The 24,436-nt window shown below is 40.9% G+C and overlaps 1 protein-coding gene across 2 annotated transcripts; it reads right to left on the bottom strand.

The window, feature by feature from the left end:
• Positions 1-202: 202 nt before the first annotated feature.
• DEPDC1B (DEP domain containing 1B) lies at positions 203-23,216 on the bottom strand. Of its 2 annotated transcripts, XM_086479852.1 has the most exons (11): positions 23,169-23,216; positions 22,256-22,521; positions 17,125-17,260; positions 14,776-14,903; positions 9,305-9,435; positions 8,207-8,254; positions 7,805-7,945; positions 3,161-3,327; positions 1,537-1,713; positions 687-872; positions 203-364 (listed from the first exon to the last, which is right to left on the bottom strand). In XM_086479852.1, exons 1-11 carry the CDS (start codon positions 23,214-23,216, stop codon positions 203-205), a joined length of 1,590 nt encoding a protein of 529 aa, XP_086335978.1. The 2 variants fall into 2 exon arrangements, with proteins under 2 accessions (XP_086335978.1, XP_086335979.1); XM_086479853.1 differs by lacking the exon at positions 687-872.
• Between the last annotated feature and the right edge of the window lie 1,220 nt (positions 23,217-24,436).

The following is a 24,436-nucleotide window of genomic DNA, read 5'->3' as shown; positions in this document are numbered from 1 at the left end:
TACCAATGATTTACAAAAACACTGATAATGCTTCACATTTCTACAAGCTTAATACTTTCCTTTTCTTTTGACCTTTTCTACCATCTCAGCAGTATCCCCAGTAGTTTCTTGAGTAACTAAACTACATGCTGTGCAGCCTCCTTTTGCATAAGATCCATTGATAATATGCTCTGACTCAGTTCACTGATGCATTTCAAACCATTTACATGCGAAAGCTCCTGGTTCTGTGAAATGGTTGAAAAGGCTTTTTTAAGGCCCACATCAGTATTGGTGGTTTCTGTTTATCTTTTTCTGGAAATAGCACTGCTTCGGTTTCAGGGGTAGGAAATCGTACTCTATACACTTCAGGATAAGATTTCTGAAACTAGAAAAAGACATCAATTTAAGTGAAGAATTCACCCAAACTTGTAATATAAAAAACTATTCAAGTGCCACCTCCACCTCTGGGACAGGAAAATTATTATTTCTCTGATATATTTCTCTATAACATACTTTTATATAGAAAATTAAGTGATATTTTCTAATATGGCTTTATTCATCACAGTACCCCTATTCCAAACGATTAAAAAGTTTGAAATCCCCAAGAGGGCCTGCTATTTTAAATCTCAGTATTTCTCTGGAGGACTACATGTCTAAGACTTAATAAAGCTTTTTAAGTTAAAGACCATGGAGGAATTTTTATTTACTTGCTTAAGCTGCTTCTTCTTATCTTTCACAGATATTTCTTTATTCATTGCAATTTCTTCCAATAAAGCCGCCAGTGGTTCTTGAAAGCCAGTTACCCTTTGGTATTCAAATTCATCTGTACTGATTTGGTGACAAAATGATGGAGGAGGAAAAGTTGCATCAGTATCAGCTCCAGCATATTTTATCTGAAGAAAGAGTAAAAAAGAGCAGCCATGTTTTCTGCAATAAATCCACAAAAAATTGTTTGCTAAAATTGACCAGCTGAAATCATTAAGTAGAGAATATTCAGAATAAGACCCTAAATTGTACCTTGTATCTCCTGCACTAATTGAGTGAGTTGTAGTAAGTCAAAAAACATGACACAAGGAAGCCTGTTTAACTCTTGCAGTAAGTTAAGTTACTTTTTCAGGAAAAATTGAAGAAGGAAGACTAAAAACCAGCATTTGAACAAAACAAAATATGGTATCACAACACAGAAGAAGTGTGATGAAAAAGCTGAGCAAGCAAGGATGGCTCTAAAATAAAATCAGAACATTAATGGAAACACTTTTTAACGGTTCAGAGTTTTCCTCACTACCACAAACTTAGTTTGCCCATTCCATGTAGAAGATAGCATTGACCAACAAGAAGACAGATTTTAGAGTTCTTGTCTCTAAACCATTCAAGATCTGTTTAGTTTTATTAAAATACACAGCTATGGTTGAATATCAGCAGTCGAAATTAATTAGCTCTTCATAAGCTAGAAGAGACCCAGCAAAGTCTTTGAGAACTGTTGAACTTCAGCACAGAAAGGAAAAATTTGATCTAGGAGCACAGAAACTTAAGAGGACTTTTTCACTAAATACCTACTTGGACTCTCTGGAGATGTACAACATGTTCCTCTACAGAAGATTTTAAGGCAGAAGGAACACTTAAGATCTCTTGATAATTGTCCATGAGGAAGGCTACTAGTTTAGCAGCAAGCAGTTCATCCAAGTCCATTTCATCCTTTGAGCAGAGAATACAACGGGAAAATGCCTGAACCATCTGAGAAAAAAAAATGTCATTATTGTATATTTTTCTGTTTGGGGGTGGGGAAATCAGACTGTATTTAAAAAGAGATCTTTTAGAAAAAAGATTTTTAACAGCACAATACTTACTATACTTCCAACACATCAATATTTAAAAAAAAAAAAGAGTATTGTGTACAGTGACATTATCTGAGTGGACTGAAGATGGCTCTTGCTTCATATACATAATGTAACTCTGACTTTAGACTTAAAATGGCTGAATTCTGTTTTATTCTCCAGACTTTGTCAACTAGCCACTTCACATGACTTTTCCAGTTAAATAGGGCACAATTACTTCAGAGATTTTAAAAATAACACAGGAATTTCATGGAAGTTAAGCAGCAGAGGGAAAAATTAAAACCATTAGTTTGAAATCAAACATAATTTCAGGTCCAGTCACTCCATGTAATCTCATGCTCAAGCATTCAGTTACATGAGTCTTCTGTCTGTGCATCAGTCACTTCTAACATTAAAAGCACAAAAGGCAAATCAAGATTGTCATGTACCAGACTACACTGCTGAACTAAGAATTAGCACAAAACCCTCAGACTGTAAAGGATTAAATTCTAAAAATAACATTTAGATAACAATTATTTTAATCACAGACTGTTTATAGTTAATTAAACTATAACCTTAGTAGTAAAAAATGTAATCATTTTAATCAAATACTATTCATAGTTTATTAAAAACTTAATTGCTATGGAACAAATATAGATTTACACGTTACTATAGGATTTTTATGGACAGCGTCTACAGCTGAGTTTTCCACACCTTTCTTGCAAAAGACTTGAAAATTAACCAAAAGAAATACATGTTTTTAGCCAGTCAGAATTGCTAAGTTATGCCTAATAACTTTGTAATAAAATGCTGTTGCAAACTTCAGTGCTGACTCTACAAGTAGACTTACAGAAAGAGCATTAGTGAAAACTAAGGCTTTGTCAAAATCTGATTAAAGTTACTTTCAAAGATTTCCGTAGTTAAGTGATGAAAAAAAATCAGTACTGAAATAAATTGGTAGGAACTTTTTTAAAAGTTTGAAAACCAGTAAATCGAAACATTCAGCTACTTATTTTAACAATGACCAAAAAAGGTAGTCTGTTTCTCTCAGTGTCTGCAGTGATAAACAACATCCAAGACCTCATCTACTGTATTTTTTTTCTAGTCAATCGTGACATCACTGGTAATTTAACTTTGAAAGATAAAGAAATCTCCAAATTCCTTTTTTTGCTCACAACTTACCAAGAAATTGAAATTCAATTTATTCAAAATCAAATCCCAATTTATTCAAATTCAGAATAGCTTTCCACATAGCTAGAATAGACAAACTGTTCTTTGAACAAGCAAACTGTGTTTTATATACACTGTCCAGTAAGAAACTTTCATCTGTGCTACACCAAAAGCCTCTTCCCTTATACTATACGTACCAAGGTTCTGGTCCTCACTGATTCAGAAAGAGGTGGCAAATCCTTGTTAAAGTTAATTCTTGCCATCATCCTCACCAATAGCTGTAGTCTTTTCCGATTTTCTGGCGGCAGCAGGAGACAAGATATCTGAAGAGCTTCTACAGCCTTGCTGTGTTTTTGCAGCAGTCCTGGTTTATACAAGATCAGGAGATTGGGCAACACTTCTCAATTAGATATTTCCATAACATTTAACACAACATTTCTAAATTTGTCTCCCCAAATTCCTTTTCTATTCATTCAAAACTGCCTTAGTACTCCATCCCCCAAAGAGTCTAGGAAGATATCCCTAGAACTGGACTACTAGAACTGGGCATCTTGTTTAAGTGTTCATAAGATTTCCTTCCGATGCATTGGGAGATATTAATAACCATAACCAACAACTCCAGATACTAGTAGACATGAAAAACTCTAATGTCTTGGTTCATCCTTTGCTCTTTTACAACACAGCTCTAAACACTACTGAGATGCATGAACAGACGTAGCAATCACAAAAATTTGAGTCTGGGGCATCAATCAGAGAATCTAATCAAAACATGTGCTTATGCGTCAATGACAGCTATGACAATACTGACATGTCCCTCATCTATAGAAGCTAAAACTATGACTAATTCTACTTACAAACTCTTGAGAAAAACACAGAACATGAGCATGGCAGAGATTTTTGAAGACTGGACAGGCACAGTAGAATCTGATAGTAGTTTAGGTACATGTAAAGAGGTCTCACCACCAAAATGTTATCTTCATTTGGGTTTCTAAGGCTCTGTGGATGAAGCACCTACTACATTTGCCTAAATAGCACTAGTAGCAGAACAAAACAGAAGTCAGGAGCAAGATATCTGCATGGCTGAAGTCTAACAGTAATTATCTTAAAAACAAAGAAGGCAAAAGAGATACAAAATTTTTTTGCTGTAGGATTATAGAGATTGGAGTAGATCTTTAAAGATTATCTAGAACGCTCCCCCTGCTCAAAGTAGGGTCATCTACAGCCAGATGCCCAGGACTATGTTCAGTCGGGTTTTTAGTATCTCCAAAGATGGAAATTCCACAGCCTTTCTGGACAACCTCTTTTGTTTGGCTACCTTCCAATTAAAAAAGCCATTTTCCTATGCATAAATGAAGTTTCCTGTATTTCTGTTCATGCCAATTGCCTCATGTCCTGTTATTGGATATCAGTGATAGAAGTCTGGCTCCCTCCTCTTTACTCCTCCTGCATTGGTCTCTTACACACTTTAATAAGATCCTCCCCGAGCCTTCTCCTATATAGTCCTTGCTCTCAGCCTCCCCCCACGCAACAGGTGCTCCAAGCCCATAATAATATTTGTGACCCTCCACTGGACTCACTGACTAGTGCTGAGGAAACATCTCCCTCAACCTGCTGGCAATGCTCTTAATGCAACTAAGGATGCTTCTTTGCCACAAGAACATACTGCTGGCTCATGGTCACCTTATTGCCCACCAGGACTACTACCAAGTCCTTCTCAGTAAAGCTGCCTTCAAGTCAATCACCCCCAGCATGCATGGGTGCATGGGTTATTCCTCCCCAGGAGGGGTCTTGGCATTTCCCTTTGTTGAACATTATGAGACTCCTGTTTGCCCGTTTCTCCAGCCTGTCAAGGTCCCTCTGCATGACAGTACAGCCCTCTGTTGTATTAACAGCTCTTCCCCATTTTATATTACCTGCACATTTGTTTCAGGCATTTTGTCCTTGTTAGGACACAGTGTTCCACCTTCCAGGTCATTAATGAAGTTAATAACCACTACTGGTCCCATTTTCAGCCCTGGGGTGCTCCCTACTGATTAAGCCCCAGCTGGACTCTGCCACTGATTACAAACCTCTGAGCCCAGCAATGCAGCCAATTCCTGGTCTACTTCACTACCCACTTACCTAGCCTGTACTTCCTCAGTTTGCCTATAAGGATGTGATGGGAGACAATGTTGAAAGCTTTATTACTGTCAACAAACAGCATCCACTACTGTCCCCTCATCCACCATGCAAGTCAATTCCACACTGTGTGAAAAGTGGAAGCTGTTAGTTACTAGAAAAAGAAGTGTGCAGTAGTAAGTAGGGCAGCCAAAACAGACTATTCCAAGAAAAGATTGGTAAAGCACTGTAGTTAATTTTCAAAGCAAAGCTTTTTCTAGTTTCAATGGAAGACTTTACAAGCACACCAGTGCATACATTTAGAAGAGGTCCTGAGAAATAATAATTAGCCTTAATGAGATTTGTACATAAAGAATCATTATAACCAGTGCAAAGAGCAAGTTTAATCTTACAACCAACTTAGTAAAATACCTGATTATCAGTGACACCTTGGTCCTATTCCTAGCTATTCTGAAAACTAATTTCAGCCAACCTCTTGGAAGAGAAGTGCTCTAGACAGTCTGCATTTGAAAATAGAAGCAAGGCATCTTGATATGGTTACACGAGCCACCTATGATTTCTGCAAATATTTCTCAGCTTTTAATATTGAACTTTGAGATGTACAAATTACACCATGGCTGTCTCAAATGACTAAAAATATCTGATACACTTTCTTTGCTATTTCCTGAAGTCTTCCATTAAATGGAAAGCTTATCCACTGACGGAAGAAAGAAGTCCTATAATCATTGTGGAAAGGTTGCAATACCCTGAGGGTAGCAATATGAGAAGTCAAAGACTGAAATCTCTTTTTATAAATGTCTTAAGATTAAGAATTATTGACAATTCAGCAAGCCATACTCCAGAAAAAAAAAACCACAAAAATGAAACTGCAGACACGGATCTGATTCTCCGTATTTTGTAAATGCAGATCTTGCTAGGCAATTACTGCTTCATAGGCAGCATTCAGTACTAGCATTCATGCTTATTACAAAAGAGTATTCTATAGAGTGCGTATTATGCCCTACATTCACCTACAGCTTCATAATGGTCTGTGCATTAACCTCATTGTTAAGACTTAATTACATATTGAGCAGAACCCAAAACTTTCCCCTTTTTCTCTCAGCTGAACCCCAAAAAAATCCCTTCCTCCTCTCCCCTGCTGTCCCAAGATTCACAGATCAAATCCCATAAGAGAGTCTAAGTGGTTAGAGCAGACCTTGGTACCAAAGCTACAGATCAGGCATTTCTACCTCCTATTTTCTTGTTTACTTTCTTACTACTGGTTCTAAGTAGTTGTGAGTACAAAAAAGGAAAGTTAGGCTTCATCACAGGTACGCTGAATTGTCTTCTAGAACTCCTTCTGCTGGCTAAATAGGAAGCATAGTCTTAAACTATAAAAAAGCGGAAGAGACACCTGGGGATTATCTGGCCCAACCTCATCCCTGAGGCAGTGAGAGTTCCTGACTCAAGGCATCCCAGATCATCCCTCTAAGGTTAAATGCAGCTTTTTAACCATTCAGACACCTGTGTTAGGTGTCTGGAGGTGGATGTTTAGCCAAAATATCTAGAGAACCATGACATCTTCAAACACATACTGCCAGTACTCTGAAGTTAATTGTGTAGATACGAAGATGGAAAAAAACTTAAGTTCTTGAAAGCCTGTTTTCCCATGATTTTTTTTGTGTAAATATTTTTGTTAGTAAGGAAGGAATTTATATTAACACCATTTTTAGGTGAAAGAAACCACAACATGATTTTTTGAAACAATGCACAATTTCCTTTCATTTCCACATGAACATTGGCATGAATTCTTTCTTCTCATTTTTACATCTGTGATATAGAGCAAAATACAACTCAAAACCTGAAAGACGTGAAATACAACCGGAAAGCAAACAAAAAGAGAGTATGAAATAAGAATTTTTAAAGATATCATCAAGAATATCTGTTTAAGAAAACTATATTCAGTTTCAAGCAGATTGTCAACTAACAAAGCACAAAAATACTAAATTCCAGAAATAAGTGTTATTCTGAATTCTTTTTCATCTCAATAGTTTAAAGCAATGTTGTTGCCACTTAAAGAAGCTCAGAAGAGTGACATGCTACAAAGCATGTTTACTTTTCAACTGAGCTGTTCTTTTCTGAAATACAACTATAAAATGTAATCAAATATTTTTACATTTACTGTCTTTCAATGGGCCATCTACAGCTACAGGCTAAGTAAACAATATACTGTGAACCCTTAAAGAGTTGTAGTTAATAACTAAACTGTTGTTTCTTTAAAGCACTAGATTAGTTAATGTTTATTCTAAGTTTAAACAACAAAGAATTTCAATTTCCCTCGGACATCATATTGCCAGGGTTAAAAACAGTCCTTACAGCCCTAATCTTTTTTAATCTAGACTTCAGTGAAGTAATTTCTAAAAGCTTATGTGATATTTTAAGACACTTAAGCATTTCTGAAAAAAGAAAACTCTCTTAAATCCATCTGTTGGGTGTGGCAGTGCCAAGCAATGAACAGAAGCCTTTAAAAATTATAAAGATGAGCAATTGAAGACTTTTGAACTGATGTGATCAAAAAGACAGAAGAATAAAACAGCCTTGTGATATGAAATAAATTTAAATATTAAACTGTTCTCTATGTAGAATGGACAGGTCCTAAAGAAATGAACTGTGATAGTATTTGGGTATGGTAAATTAATTCCAGAAGGTTAATTCAAAAGAATGTTACATCCCAAACTACTTACCTAACACACTAACAAAAACATCAAAAAAATGAAAAGTGAGAAGAGGTTCTTTCATCTGACCAAAATAGTCCACTATAGTTTTGAAGACATCTCTTTCAAACCCTGAGTATGCAGGCTGCTTCAAATCTGAGTAGCTGGGCCCTACCAAGGAAAAAAAATTACACAAAAAACAACAACAAAAGGAAAAATTACTTTGCAGCCACCAACCAGATCACTATTTTCTAACCCAGCCAACAAAAATGCAACATCAAGTAGAAAAATAAAAACCCAGAAGTTCTTTGTTTAAGGCAATGATCAGAAAAAATATTGACTGGAATATAAACAGGATTTGATATAGCAGTACAGACACAGTCAGTTCAATTGATTTTTATGGGGGCGGGTTTACTTACTGTATTTACTTACAATTTGCTAGACATTTCATTGCTGATAGTATCCAGTGAGGTAATTCCTCTGCATAGGGGAGAAACAAACAGAAATTAAAAGGAGAAAAAAACTGAGAAAAATTTTGAACTGTAAGATAAAAACAAAGATGAAAGTTCTCTCAGAAGTTCCTCTTAATGGTAGATCGACGGACTACAAAGACAGGCTATACCTTAATGTAGGATCTAGCTTGCATTACATCTATACTTTAGTATCTCCAGTACTCGATATCAACCAGTTATGCCTACTGCTCTTACAGCTCAATCAGCATAATGGGTCACATCATAAATCCTTAACCTGCCCTGCAAAAATCAGTCAAGCTAGTTCAAGCTACACCTTCACTACTGCATTACAGTGAAGTGTTTACTTCGCACTGAAGATGAAAAGCACTCATACACTCAGTTCTGTCACTTCTGCAAAGAGGAATTTAGTATCTTGAGGTGCTGCAATTGTCTTTAAAATGAACATATATATGCTTTGGAGGAAGTTTCATTCACAAACCAAACTGAGTTCCAACCTCTTCTTGCACTTCTCAACAAATCTTGTCGAAAACATTGTAGCAATAATATTGTGATACATCACAGCAGCAAAGGTGCTTTACTTTCTCCCTGATGTGCAAAGCAGTTTTAAACTTGGTACTAGTTTCAAAACACATTGACTGAAAACTCAAAACTGAGAAAATTTAAGCATCTCAGTGTATATTTTGATTCTTTCCAAATTTTTAATAAACATTTCCTTCACGTAAACAGTCCAGTTCAGGCAGTTAAGGGCTGGGCTGACAAAGCCATCTGGAAGTGAATAATATCCCACCTTTATAAATGAAAAGTTGCTGGTCTTTCGCCTTCATCTTTCAACCCTGCTAAAGCAGGAATATATTTAAGAGAATAAACATGGAATAAACACTATTTCTTTCTATTGTGATGTCCAAGGACAACAATGGCATATATTGTAAAAACTCTAGCATAAATATCAACATAGAACTATAAAGATGCTACAAGTTACTATAGACTAGAACTAATTTTTTTTTATATTAGTAATCTACAATATGAAAAAGTTAAACGAAAACCTTAAAATACTCACTTGATTTGTCTTCTAAAGTGACAATGCCTTGTTTATTGACATTGTATGCATTTTGGACTATATGCTTTGAATTCACAAGTTTTGTGTCTAACACTTCGTCCAGAGAATCCAAACCCAAGACCTTCTGTAATCTGTAAAAATACATAAACACATAGTCCATACATCATCTAACCTGAAAAAGGCAAATAGGTAGTATTAGCATTGATATGATTCTGAAAGAGAGACCTCTCCATTTCATAGAATCATAGAATATCTGAAGTTGGAAGGGACCCATAAAGATAGAGTCCAACTCCCTGCTCCTCGCAGGACTACCTAAAGCTAAATCATATGACTAAGAGCATCGTCCAGATGCTCCTTCAACTCTGACAGGCTTGGTGCTGTGATCACTTTCCTGGGGAGCTTGTTCTAGTCACTGACCATCAGTGAAGAATCTTTTCCTATTTCCAACTGAACTTCCCCTGATGCAGCTTCGTTCCATTTCCTTGTGTCCTATCACTGGTCACCAAAGAGAGGAGATCAGCACCTCCCCCTCACCCGCCCCACTTGAGGAAGTTGTAAGCTGTGATAAGATCACCCCTCAGCCTTCTCTTCTCTAAGCTGAACAAGCCAGGTGACCCCAGCCGCTCCTCCTAAGTCTTGCCCTTGAGACCTTTCACCATCTTGGTTACCCTCCTCTGACACGCTCTGTTGATGTCTTATACTGAGGCACCCAAAACTGAACACAGTACCTGAGGTCAGGCCACACCAGTGCGGTGTAGAGGGGAACTATCACCTTCCTCGACCAGCTCACTATGCTGTGCTTGATGCATCTCAGGACACAGTTGGTCCCTTTGGCTGCCAGGGCACACTGTTGACTCATATTCAACTTGCCATCAACCCAAGCCCCCAGACCCCAGGGCTGCTCTCCTGCCTCTCGTCCCCCAGTTTGTACGTATAACCAGGGTTACCCCATCCCAGGTACAGAATCCGGCACTTGCTCCTATTCAATTTCATACAGTTGGTGATTGCCCAGCTCTCTAGTCTATCCCGATCTCTCTGTAAGGCCTCACTGCCCTTAAGGGAGTCCACAGCTCCTCCTAGTTTAGCATCATCAGCAAACTTACTTAAGGTACATTTGATTCCTGTGTCCAGATCACTTACAAAAACATTAAAGACCACTGGCCCTGAAACTGAGCCCTGGGGAACCCCACTGGTGACTGGCCACCAGCCTGATGTAACCCCATTTACTACACCTCTTTCAGCCCAACCTGTCAGCCAACTGCTCACACAACGTAGTGTGGACATGTCTAGCTGTGTGCTGGACAATTTATTTAAAAGGATACTTAAGAGTATCAAAAGCATTGCTAAAATCCAAAAACACTTCTACTGCCTTCTCTTGGTCAACTAGATGGGTGACCTTGTCATAAAAGGAAATTAAGTTGGTTAAGCAGGCCTTTTCCCTCATGAACCTGTGCTGGCTATGACCAACAACTGTGTTGTCTCTCAACTGTTTTTCAATGACTCCCAGAACAACCTTCTCCATTAATATTACCAGTTGATTACCAGTAATTGAAGTGAGACTGACAGGCCTATAATTACCAGGGTCTTCCTTCTTACCCTTCTTGAATATTGGGACATTTGTCAGCCTCCAGTCAACTGGGACCTCTCCAGCCTCCCAAGACCAAAAAAAATAATGGAGAGGTCCCACAACGACATCAGCCAGTTCTTTCAGTATCCTGGGATACTCCCATCAGGCTAATAGATTTATGCTCGGGCAGCAAGTCTAGAACAAGTTCAGGGTCAGCCAGGAGTTTATCATCACCCCAGTCATGGCCTTCCTACACAGGGCTCCAGGGGTCCCAGGGTTCATCATCAGTGTTGAAGACAGAGGCAACGAAGGCATTAAATGTCACTGCTTTGTCTACATCCCTATTTCTGAGGTAACGGACTTTGTCAAGCAATTGACAAACATTATCTCTGATTCTCCTTTTGCTACTAACATATTTTAAAAACCTCTTTTTCTTGTCTTTCACAGTGCTGGCCAGCTTGAACTGTAATTGAGATTTGGCTGCACAAATTTTCCCCCTATAGTGGCAAACAGCATCTCTGTAGTCCTCCCATGTTGCCTGTCCTTGCTTCCAAGGTCCATACACTTTCCTCTTCCACCTAAGTTCCAAAAGAAGATCTCTACTCAGTCAAGCCATCCTTCTGTCTCACTTGCTTGACTGACACGACTTTGGAATTACCAGCTCCTGCACTCTTGAGAGAGGGCTCTTAAAAAGTGACCCCAATACCTTCAAAAGCAGATTCCCAGGGGACCTTACTAACTAGCTCCTTCAGCAGCCCGAAGTCTGCTCTCCCCACAGCCAGGTTTGATGTTTTGCCAGCATTTTTCCTTCTATCGCCAAAGATTCAGCAATCTCAAATACTTTGTGTCACTGTGGCCAAGACAGCTACCAATCATCACTTTGCCCACAAGTCCCTCTCTGTTTACAAAGAAAAGATCTAGAAGGGCGCCTTTCCTAGTTGGCTCCCTTAGTACCTGCACAAATCTTTAACATGCTTCAAAAGTTTCCTGAACCTCTTTGTGTCCACTGTATGATATTCTCAATCAATATCTGGGAAGTCAATCACCCATAAGGACAAGGGCAGTTGATCTAGAGATACCCCTTAATACCTTGTAGAATAATTCATCGGTGGTGCCATCCTGGCTAGGTGGTCAACAGTAGACTCCCACAACATCTGCTTTATTTACTTTCCCCTTCATCCTTACTCAGAGGCTCTCAACTGTGTCATCGCCCTCTGCAAGAACCATACAATCCAAGCCCTCCCTTACGTAGAGAATGCCACTCCACCTGCCCTGTCTATAGCCATCCGTCACTGCACTGCAGTCACACGACTCATCCCACCAGGTTTTGCTTATGCCAATGAAGTTGTAGCTCTGGAACTGGGCCAAGCTTCTAGCCCCTCTTGTTTATTCCTCATGCTGTGTGCATTAGTATAAAGATATTTCAGATGCACTCCAGTGTACTCAGCACATTGTGGAGCAGACTGAAGGATCTCACTAGAACATCATCCCTTAAATATTGGTGTGCCACTCCAAGGCTTATCTCTAGGGAGCCTAGTTTTATCCCTTTCCTCTTCAAATCTAGTTTAAAGCTCTTTCAATGAGCTCTGCTAACTCCTGCGCAAATATCGTTTTCCACCTTTGAGACAGATGTACCCCATCTGTCACCAGCAGGCCTGGTTTCTTGTAGACCAACCCGTAATCAAAAAACCCAAAATTCTGCCAATGACACCAGCCTCAGAGCCCAGTATTGATCTGCTGGGTCTTATTGTTTCTTCCCTCGTCAATCCCTGCAGCTGAAAGGACAGAGGAGAACACTACTTGTGCTCCTGATCCCTGAACCAGTTGTTCCCGGGCCCTGAAGTATCTTTTGATTGCCCTTGGACTTATCATTGCAACTTCATTGCTGCCTACATGGAAAAAAAAAACAATAATGGATAATAATCCAAGGGCTGTATCAGGTTAGAAAGTTTTCTCTTCACATCTTTAATGGGGCCCCAGGGATGCAGCAGACATCCCTAACAGTGGGTTCAGTATGCATATTGGACCTTCTGTTCCCCTCAGAAGGGAGACTCTTATGAAAATGACCCGTTTTTTTTCTTTATGGAAGCAGTTTTGAGGCAGGGTGTAGGCTGACTTAACCTTGGTGACACCTCCAACCTAGATGAACCATTGTGCATCCTCATTATTGTTGGGCTCCACTTGCAGAACCTCACACCCATTATGCAAGGGCACCTAGGAAGGTGGGGTAGTCACAGAAGAGATATGCCTGCTGCACCAGGCAGGAACTTGTTGCCATCACCCCCTATCCCTTGAGAATCACTATGTTCAGCCAGCTGGAGAAAGGATAGAGAAACCTCGGTATCATGCACCCAGTCTGCCTGCCAGGCCTGCCCCAGGGAAGGCAGGGTGCAATTCCAGTAGTCTCTCTCTCTCTTACACTCCCCGATACTCCTCAACTAACCACATCCTCCTGGAGCTCTGTTTCCAAGCAGAGGACTTCCTCTACACAGGCACACCTACCACAGCTGGGCTCACTGCTGCCGTCCAGTACCAGTGTAAGAGCAGGCCACAGCCTGCAGCCAGACACCTGGGTGGCAGCATGCTCCCACCAGAGCTCTGGCTGGGCAGCTGCATCAGTCATAGCAATTGCAGAGTTTAGAAAGGCTGTGGCTTTCTGCCAGGTGGATACCATTGCTCCCTGGTCAAGTAGGCAGCGCTGCAGTGCCCTCCCTGTGCACCCTCCTGTGCCAACTGCTGTGCCACACCCTGTGTGCTGGTGCTCCTGGTCACTAGCGCTCCGTAGGGGCTTCTTTTATACATGTGGGGAGCCTTGGCCACTGTTGCTCCTGGCCCTGCCCAGGTCCCATCCGCTGCTGTCACGCAAGCTGTGGGGTCCTGGCAGTCTCTCCACTCCCCTGAGGCTTCCTCCTCTTGCACCTTGCTAGATTGCTCTGCTGCCGATCATGCCAGCACTGGAGCTGCTCACCTTGGCATTAAGTGTATTACAAGGACATAACTTGCTAGGTTTCGATGCAAGTAATCATTAGTAAGGCCTCAACTGTGCTGTAAAAATAGTTAATGTGTATTTTTTTTTCTTCTTGCCTTTAAATTTGCATAGGATACTCCTTTTGGATATAGTGAAGAATATCAGAGTCTCAAAGCCTTCTGCACTCAGTTAGCTACTCCCTTCTTATCACAAAGTATTGTACTTGTTATTGAAAGGCTTCACAGTATCCCACTTCTACATAAGTGCTTCTATTTCATAGCAACAAGAAAAAGAGAAAGGCTGAGGAAAAAAGTGAATAAGCAAGACAAAGCCCACAGAACAAAAGGGCTTGTATAACACAACAGGAAAAAGTCACGAGGTATTAAACACAATAAAGTTTCTTTGCAAACTTGATTTGCTGAATTAGGTAGCCAAGTAACAAGCAGTTGTCTACATTTAGCCTGTACGGAGGGCTAAACTATAGCAGTTGCTCTATATACAAAGTTACATTTAGCCCAGTGAATATATGGTAGCCACAATAAACAGGAGAGCAGTTCTCAAGAGCAGGGAGAGAACAGAGCAAGAGGAGCAGGAGGAGGAAAAGCCCCCCCCCCATCCTCGGCAAACTTCGCCTTTACAATAATCATGACATTTATGATACGGGATACACTTGTTAGCCAGCTTCGGTCAGTTGCCCCTTCTAGGTTAAGGACCTGGCTGGCTTGAAACTGCTCACAGCCTGCATACCATGGATGGCCTAAGAGTCTATCTCAGCAAAACCAGGACAGCAGTATATTTAGTCTAACCACCATGGCTTTGATGGCAGCAATGAAAAGTGAGTAGGTGAAATTACAAGCATTACCAGAGAAGACAGACAAGATTATCACCTACTACACAGTTTTACTCTAACAGCAAATGACTCACAAGTATACTCACCGTGACAAAGTCATGGATTTCCATATCTCTTCTATATTTGTTTGTGTTAGCTCTCTGCGGAGCACAAGTTTGCACGCCGGTACTTCCCCTATAGCTATGCTGTGTCGCTTGTACCACATCTCAGAGTTCTGAATTCAGAAAAAAAAAACACTTCCTCATTAACTGGTGACTTTTCAAGTATTAAACAGTATAATACATTTATAGTACAGCATGTTCCCTATTACAAGTATTTTGAATATTCCTAAATGCCAGTAAAGTCTCTAGGATGCAAGTGAGTGTTTAGGTTTCACAGACATGCAGCATCTGCTCTCAGCTATGTAAGTTGTTCAAAGCTGAAAAATAAATTGAATAACTATTAAAGTTCAGTAGTTAATGGCCTCAAGTCCTGTGTTCATATCCTCTTCAATATCAAAATCAGTTCAACTCACTTGTTTTCAACTTTCACTTTAAGATTAAACATCTGCTTATGGAAAAATTATTGGAGAATTATTCGATGAGAAACCAAAGACTGATATTCATCATTGTTGAGCATGTGCTGAACATAGCTAAACATTAAGTTCAATAGCTGGTTCTGTACATGAAGAAAGTAAACACAGACAGCTACAACTGAAGACACCCACCAGATCTACTCCACCATTGTAACAGAATAAAGTAAAGCAGAGAATGCAAGAGACTACTAACCTTTACTCAACCTTCACATCCAAGCGCAATGCTTGAAGACTGTCATCGGCATGTCAATGGGTGGACATACAATGTAGTTTGTCTTAGCGGTGTACTTTTCAAGTCAAAACTCCTAATTATTCCCAGCTCTTTGATAAAGCACACTAACAGTATTCCTTGTGATCACAACCAGACCACAAAATGTACTCCAGGAATGCACTTAATTACTCCAAGCGCTAGTTTCTGTCATTCCATGACACTAGACTAGAGCTAGTTTGAAACAAACAGCACCCTCTGAAATTAATATCTGGTCTTCCACATCAATGTTTCACTACACAGGCCCATGCCAATCAATCCACACACAGACAATAAGTGCTCTGATAGATGCTGGAGCAATTTAAAGTGCCAGCATTTTCACTGCCTGTCTACCTCACCATTCCAGTGGAAGCTACACTTTTCTATAAAGAAATTAGAAGAAATGCCTTTGCCTCAGCACAACTTACGGTCCACTCTATTAAGCAAAACTGCCAATGCAAGAGATTTTGAGCCATGCCAGACTGCGTGCTGTTGCATCCCAGTCAGATGTATACAGGCAGTCTTTCACTAACTCTCATCAGGCCAGGATGCTTGGATGGAAATTTAGAGCAGACAGTTGGAGGCTTACCATGTCAAAACTGCAGCAGATACTTGCTCAGTAACTAAAATACTCTATTCTCTTTACTTGTCTTTGGCACTACGTTTTCTTTCTCCCCTCTTAATCTTCAACCTACTATTGGAGTTCTAAAGATCATGCTTTTTTCCTCTTCAGAAGCCTGCTGTACATGAAAGGTGCACTTGATCTGCACATAAGTAATTGGATTACAAAAATGGAATAACCGTTCATTCAGGACTTCTAGTTGTCCAGCAAAATGGTAGGAACTGCTTTTCCAAACAGACCATTGACCACCAAGAAATCCAAGGCTGGTGTCTCTCATTGATGAGCATTAATAAAAAGGCCAAAATCATTGAAGTCCAAGATTCACAAAATAGGAGAACAGTCACACAGAAGATATCCTGGAGGAAGGATTTAGAATACACATAACTCCAGAAGCCTAGGCTTTTAAGATGTCCAGGTGGCAAGAATTGATACAATTGTGGTTTACTAACAAAAGCAACAGTTTTTTCAACAACTTTACAAAGGCTGGATCAATCCAGGTTAGTACAGGGAAGGATGATTCTCCAAGCTCACAAAGCGTAACAACAAAACCAGGACAATTTCTCTTTAGCCACGACATATTCCTTATGAAAAAGGAAATTGAATCACTAACAACCTCATAGCAGTTAGGAAGGGAGTAATGCTGTATATATTCTGCTACAAGAAGTGTCTGAATAAGAGTTAATGTAAGTGACAGTAAACTATTTTGTCTTCTAGTATAATGTCTATTGGAATTTGAGCAAATTGGAATGCAAGCATACTGGCAAATACAGCCATGCTGAAATTAGGATGCTCAAGGACATCATAATCTTTAGCAGAAAGAACACCCAAAGTCAACATGCCCAGCAAATCATTAAGAATAACTTAACTTCAAAATAAAAGTATTTTGCATTTAATTTTACAAGCGAGTGTTTTGTGCCGCAACAAAGATCATTAATTCAGTTTTACTTTCCAAATATGTTTATGTCTAGGGAAATGAAATCTGGATAACTCACCATTGTGACTGATTTCACTGGGATGTGTTCTTGGGAAGTGCCAGCCTTCGCTTCATTCCAGTCTAGAAATTTAATTACTTCCTTTACACATGAAGTTTTCTTTGGATATGGTTTCAGTGGTGAGGAAGGAGGAAATCTACAATTAGAGAATATTTTTAATGCCTCTGAACTCCACCCTACTCCATATTTACCAATGCAAAACTGTAGTAGGCCTTCACATGCAAAAATACACAAATGCAACTTCGATGCCTGAAGACTGGTGCCAAGTGGCATGTAAAACGTCCTAAGGTGTCTTGTTTGGCCTCCATCTGCTGCTCCAAAATAGTTCAGGTCCTTTGTACCTCCTATGACACAGCTGAGCCTTGGGTGAATGTCCGATACCCCAGTGCATCTCAAATAACACCAGCTGCCTATGCATAGACAACATGACTCGGGTCTTTGCTAGAAGATGTTAATTCTGCCAAAGCTGTGTTTGATATTTCCTGTGGCAAGTGCACTGCTAGCATGCATCTCCTAAAGTAAAGCCACATAACTATGTCACATGGCTAATGCTTGGATTTAATTAGCGTGCATGCAAGTGTCCACACAAAGTTTTGTCCACATTACCATGTTCTTCTGCGTTTATATGCTTTCTATGTAAAGATCATATCTTGCAGTTCTTTTCTGGATTTTCTTTTTCCAGGTCGTTGTGAAGGAAATTCATTCACTTTTTAAGGCATTTCAAGAAGTGCCTTGAAGAAATTAGAAGAAATAAACCCTGAGCTAGCCCTTGCAGAAAACAAGGAAAACAAACTGTCCCAGATCATATTCAGCTCAGTCACATCTCCAGCTTGACCAGAATTAAGTTACTGCCAAACCTAGGTCAGTACAAATGAATTAATGGCAACACATGAGAAAGACAAATCAGTTCAATGGCAACATATCATCAAACTGGCCCAGACCAGATCTTGTTCACCTTCACTCCTAGGTTTTAGGTGAATAGATTCCTGATACCTCAAGAAACTGCTTCAGCCTCCCTCACTCTTTTAATCAGAATGAAAAAAGACATTTACGTCTATGACCATGCAAAAAGAGCTTGTACACTGCTGGATAGCATGCATTTATATCCTGCCAGAAAGATTCTCGTTCTCAAGAAATCCTCAAGTTTTCTCTAAAATTTCATCCCATCCTCTCAAGGCAGTTTGAATATTTAGTTTTTAAATTAGTTCTGTATTGCAGTTTTGTTAGTCCAGTAGTGTTGCACTGCATACATTAAATATCTTAGTTTTGACCCACGCACACTGAGCCCGTTTGGCATATTCCACAATGCTCTTCACAGAATATCTGCACCACAGGGAGATATCACTTCCTTCAGATAAACCCTGAGAAGTAACCTTGCACTATTTTTATAAGAATTACTCTGCCTTTTAAAATTATCCAGATTACATTGCAAATGTTCAGCTGCTGAGTGTTCTCAACTACTTTTCAGCTATTCATTATTTCATCGAATGTAATGTCGAAATACCTTTTTTCCTTTGCCTTACAGGATTCTCAACAGTTCCCTGTTTCCCCTTCCTCCAGTTCTTCACAACTTTTAGCTTTATGTCATTTGCTGCCCTTATTCTGAACCAATAGTAAATTAATAAGTTCTTACAAGCAGAAAAAGGTGGTGCATTCCCTTTTTTCAAGTAGCATTACAACAAGATCTAGAGGGAGTCAAATTTTTGAATGACTAATGAAAAGCCTCTCATTTTCTAACAGAATAATGCTACCTAAAGCTAGCAACTGAAGAGCATTCCAAGGTTGACATGTCACGACTAGTCTGGTTTAGACAGCAACACTAGTCTTAGGAGTTTATACAAGGAGGAAATAGAGATACTTGTCTGTGTCCAGGGCAATGGATAGAGAACATGGTCAACTAACACCTGTATCAATGGCATGACAAGCACCACAGCTGAAGTCCCAGGAGTCTACTAGCAATGCAAGAGTACTAACCCTTTTGCTTTTAATACAGTTGCTTAGATTCCAAAGAAATGTAAAGCCTGACTGCTTCCAAAACTGTAAACTTCTCATTTGTTATTGTAGACTATACCAAGCCAGTAAGTCAGAACACACAGAAGTCTCTGCACTTTTTAGAAGCCACACTAGTTCTCACCTTCACATTTATACTTGCCCAATACTCTCAGGCAAATCAACATTTGGCAACATCCCTTTTGCATACTCTGTGGAGTGAAAAAGAGCAAACTACACCCACATGTGAAGTTAATGAATAGCACCACAGTGTACAACTGCAGCAAATTAACACAGGAATTTATAGAAAAGGTATGAAGAGTAGTAAGGTTTCCAGAACAAGCACTGTCAGTGGAATTAAAAGCAACTTGTACCACTATCTGCATCAACTGGGAGAGAGACATATTTACAACGTAACATTAGGAAAGTCCAGCAGAGGGAGCTGCCAGGACATTAAATGTATGAACAAAGGCAGACTGGAAAACCGATATTTAGCTGCATAGATAGGAGAAAAGCATGCTTTAATACTTAAAGCCAAACAACAAAACCATGAATAGCATACATAGTTTATTTATGCACAAAGTTCAGTGGGAAAAAGTTGGCTCCGATTCAAGATGCATGAAAGGTATGCAGTTTTAGTAAAAACCTGTTAAATTAGTGACTGAACTTTGTTGCCTTTTCAATGGGAGGCAGAGAAAAAAAAATCATTAAGACTGCTATAACAAAAGAGCTCTCCTGTCCAATAGCAGATCATTAGGTAGAGCACATAGAAAATGAAAAGCACAGAAATATTTCACCCACAAACTTCCACAGCCTGCAGCTCAGTAAAGTCATCACTGAAAAATACAAAGGAGAAAACAACAAAATAATTTGAATGCATTAGGATGCCAATGCAAAACAAGCAAACAAAACCAACCACAACCACACAAACACAACAAATCCAAACCAAAAAGATATAACACCAGCGGTTACCAAAACCCATACTTAATCTTTTGACAGAGTCAATGCCCAAGAAGAAAGGAGACAAAGTACTTAACACCTACAACACCAGTGAAAAAAAAAAAAAAGAACTGTGCAGGCAGTGCTGTCCTAAGAAAACCAGACAGAGCAGGACTGGGGTTGGAACATACCAAATCAATAACACACCTACCAGCATGGGCTGTACCAGCATTTAACTGCTTTTCTAACTCTGTTTAAACAAGTAAAAAGCCCACTCCATACCACTCCTTTACACTTAACCTTCTCCAGGCCAAAGTCAAGACATGAGAACCTCTGCAGCAATTCTTGTATTCCATGCCCATTTTCCAACCTGAACTAGTTGATGACTAGGTAAATTATCACAATATCTTGCCCTTCTATAGCAGCCATAAGCAGATGGCCAGAGAAGAATTTAAGAACAGGACAAGCATACATGATACTTCCTCAGCATCCTTTCCCAGCCTTCGGTCATATTTAGCTCACCAACTGCAGAGCCACACATCATTTTGAGATACTTAGTAATAACAGACTTTCTTGGATGAGCTTCTCAAAATGTCTTCAGATACAAGTCCTTTGATATACTGGGTCCTTTAAATTTGAGTCCCAAACTCTAAAATTTAACATTTTCCTTGATTAATTCTAACATGGAATTTCCCTTTATGGAGCTGCGTTTGGAGAGAATATTCAGGTTTTTATTCCCCCCAAATAAAATTTCTTCCATTAAAGCTGATTGAAATTGCTTTGAATAGTTAACTTACTTGGCAGGGAAGCTGTAGCATTCAATGCTGTTTCCTTCAGAAGGCAGGCAAAAAAACAGCTACTACTTTTACTGAAGAAAGTCATGCAGTATCACAAAGAACAAGTTGAATCAGCGCTAATTTGTTACTGGAATTAAACACAAATCTGATCCACTCTGACTGTAAATCAACTGAACTGCAGTGGAACAAATTGAACATAAATCAGAGTTCTTTCATAGGAAAGTATCTTGACCCAAGTTTATGACAAAGCAGAAGAATTACATCATACATACCTAAGTTTTCCAAGTTAATAAGTAAAACCAGTAGAATAATGAACAACTACACTTACAGCATAGGTGTACAGACTAGACAGTAAAAAAGCTTAGGCACACTCCACAAACTAGTTAAGATCTGAGAGCAAAATGAAAAACTGATTTCATCTACATCAGGTGGAAATTCAGTATTACATAAATTTTCCCAAAGACAGTATTAAGAAATCATTATAAAAAAATAATACATAAAGTTTTTTTAAGTATGTAATAACAGATACAATAAATAGAAACATTATTGCTGACCTATTTTCCTTATTGCTCCGCATGAAGATAGCTCCATTTCCTCAAAAGAGGACTCATCATGATGTAAGTTACAAATCCATACTCAAGATGATGGTCATTTTTACACTACTTTATCACTGATCAAGACACTAGAAGAAGGTACAAATTCAGAACCTGTAACTTCTGGACACCAAACCTTAACTGATGTCACAAGAGGTCAAAGAAGACACTTCAGTAACGTTAGCTTTCATACAAAAAAAAATTATTTTCCTCTGTTAACAAACCACCAATTAAGAGGCTAAACAGTGATAAGCAAGCATCCTTGAGGACAAGTGAATAAAACTTTTTCTCTTTTAAGACAATTTCAATCTACAACCTAAGGAGTATAGAAAAAGGTTATATCATGACCAACTGTTAAATTCAGAAGGCCTTCTCTCAGGAATAGAATTAGCATCCAAAATAATCAGGGGGTTGGGGGAGAGGGAGAACAGCTGAAGTTGGATTCTCAATGGCATCCTCACTTCCATCCATGTCTTCTTGATATGCATTCTTCTAACACTGACAAACCTGGTATCTACAAACAGCAAACAGAACTCGCTACCTTGTAAAAGCTGCAAGATTTTGTTAGCATTCATAGGATGTAATTGAGTAACAGCACCCTTCAAAAGCATTTAAAAAGAAACAAGCAAAAAAAAAGCCAAATATTAAATCATGACAGTTGCTATCACTAAAGACTCTAAAAGAAAGAGCAAGAAGACTTATTAACACCTTTTCAAATGCATTCTGCAAAACCATCTGTGAGAGCAATGCACAAGAGTTATTACTCCTCATTTCCAAAACCCACAACTTTTCAGTCACCATATATAGGTTTACCTGTATAAATGGCCATCATCTTGAAAGTCCTCTTTGCCCCATCTTCCTTTGATATCTTCAATAACATGATTTTTCAGGAATTTTTTAAGCAGCTTAACCGTTTGAGTGCGAGTCACTTCTGGGCCAAAGTTTTGATTAGAGCCAAGCAGTTCATGCAAACAGTCTACTGCCTCCGAGGCTTTGAAGCAACGCTCGTAGCTTTTGAAGCGACACCGATGCTTCCGTAAAGGCATCCCAGCACGAAAAAGTTCTATTATCTCGTTCCACTAGAGAAGAAGCACAAAGCAATCCGTTACGGGAGCTTTTCTAGAATCATTTGAGCGTTACAAAGAAAGATAAGAATGCAGCCAGATCGGAACGCAGAACTACATACTTTTGTGATCATCCGCGTTTACAAGCACACTGAAACATAAAACTATGATTTAAACACTTGAGATGTAAAGCAAACACCGGATTTAGCAAGCTGAAAGATCTAGAGCCCCATAGAGTCTGCGGCTTTACGGATACAGCTTCAACCTCCCCTTGGCTTTTAACCTGCTAAAAGCCCAGACTAAAGTGCCACCCTGCCGGGCGCTGCCACCGCTCCGGTCACTCCGGGCGCACAAGCTCAGCCGCCCCGCAGAGACACCGCGTGGGGAGGGCCAACAACCGGCCGGCGGCTGGGGACCGCCCCGACGGCTCACGACCGGGGACCGGCTGTGCGGGTTGCGCCCGGGGCCCGCGCGGTCTGGCGGCGCTCGGCCCTCAGGCCGCAGAAACCCCGGCAGCGGCGCAAGGCCAGGCGGCCAGGCTGCCTCAAGGCCGCCGGCCTGTACCCAAGAGACTCTACAGAGAGTCGCCGTCGGGCACGGAGGTACGGCTACACACGGGGCGGAGGCGGGGACGGGGCACCCCAGCCCGGGGGAGCACTCACCAGCCGGGTGGCGCGGTAGGGCCCGGGGCCGACGAGCCTCGGCTCCATGGGCACGACCGGGCCTCGCCGTCTCTACGGAAACCGGCTGCCGCGCGCGCCGCGCCCGCCGACCGTTTGAATCCGGGCCCGAGAGGCGCCGCCTTCACCTATTGGGCGGCGGCGGCGGCACGTGACGGGCTCGCGCACACACACACCCCCACCCACCCCCACCCCACACCCCCCCGCCCCCTTGATTGGCGAGGGGAGCCCGCTGACCCGCCCCGCCCCCATGAAGGGCCCGCCACGCCGCCGGCCCCGCCCCTGCCCGGCGAGGCGGGAGCAGCGGTCTCGGTGTCCTTGCCGCACCGGCGGACTCTTCCCCATCTGCCCTTCCCCAGGCTCGGGTGCCTCTGCCCGCGGCCTGTCCCGCTGACGGGTTTCCACCCGTGCCCACGCTCCTCGGCCGGGGGGCGGCTCTGGGCGGGACGGGGAGCAGGAGGAGTACCGGAGGAGAAGCTCGGCTCCTCCCCGGCAGGCAGAGCGGGCATGTCTCCTGTGAGGCCATCTGCTGCAGCGGGACCTTTCGGCTTCCCGGAAGATAAGTTGCGAACGTTAACTGGGGTGGTTGTCTGTGCTGCCTCAGTCGGCAAGTGGTTCAGGATAAGGGTAGTGTAATAGGTAACATATTGTGCTTTGTTCATTAAACCTGTATGGGAGGGTATGGACGATTTATGTATGGAAGATTTATGTATGGAAGATTTATGTGCTCACAAGGCTTGATAGCTTAACCGAAGGACATCCGGCAAAGTAAACAAGACCCGTAGCTGAGGGGAGTTGAGTCATCACATTTTTGCAAAAGTTCACCCACAGGGCAACGAGGAAGACCTTCAGCCTTCATCCTTACAACTACCAGGAGGCAGAGAAAGACCCCCTAGCAACAGAAGGAACATGCGCAGAGTATCGACCTGATTGCGACATCACCCTGATTGTGACGTCGCGAATACAGAAAATGAGACTGTATATAATGTGCTTACACGAGGCGGGAAGTTGCGAGCCGTTGGCAGAGTGCAGACTCCCCGGCCGCCCAGCGCTGCCTTTGCTCTTGTTCGCTTGCTAATATAATAAAATTCGCATTGGATTTTGACACTTTAAATTGTCTGTGTCTCAACTTATCACAATTTGGTGCCGTGACTCGGATTGCGACTAGATTGTGGCCTGCGGCTGCATTGGGGAGGCGCCCCGCCATCCGACGGCCCCTGCAGCCCTCAGGTCACTTCTGTCTCGACCAA

This window comes from Leptosomus discolor, chromosome Z (genome assembly GCF_034619465.1).
Source record: "Leptosomus discolor isolate bLepDis1 chromosome Z, bLepDis1.hap2, whole genome shotgun sequence".
NCBI classification, from domain to species: Eukaryota; Metazoa; Chordata; class Aves; order Leptosomiformes; family Leptosomidae; genus Leptosomus; species Leptosomus discolor.
Note: the sequence above shows the minus strand (reverse complement) of the source record. Positions and strands in the feature narration are given on the sequence as shown.

What these genes read in the sequence shown, in the direction of transcription:
- DEPDC1B (XM_086479852.1), bottom strand. Translation starts at nt 23,216, where the DNA reads ATGGAGCCGAGGCTCGTCGGCCCCGGGCCCTACCGCGCCACCCGGCTG. An exon ending in AAATCCATGACTTTGTCACG is followed by an intron (nt 9,436 to 14,775) that starts GTGAGTATACTT and finishes GTATTTTTACAG; the next exon opens with ATTACAGAAGGTCTTGGGTT. An exon ending in CACTTTAGAAGACAAATCAA is followed by an intron (nt 8,255 to 9,304) that starts GTGAGTATTTTA and finishes TCCCCTATGCAG; the next exon opens with AGGAATTACCTCACTGGATA.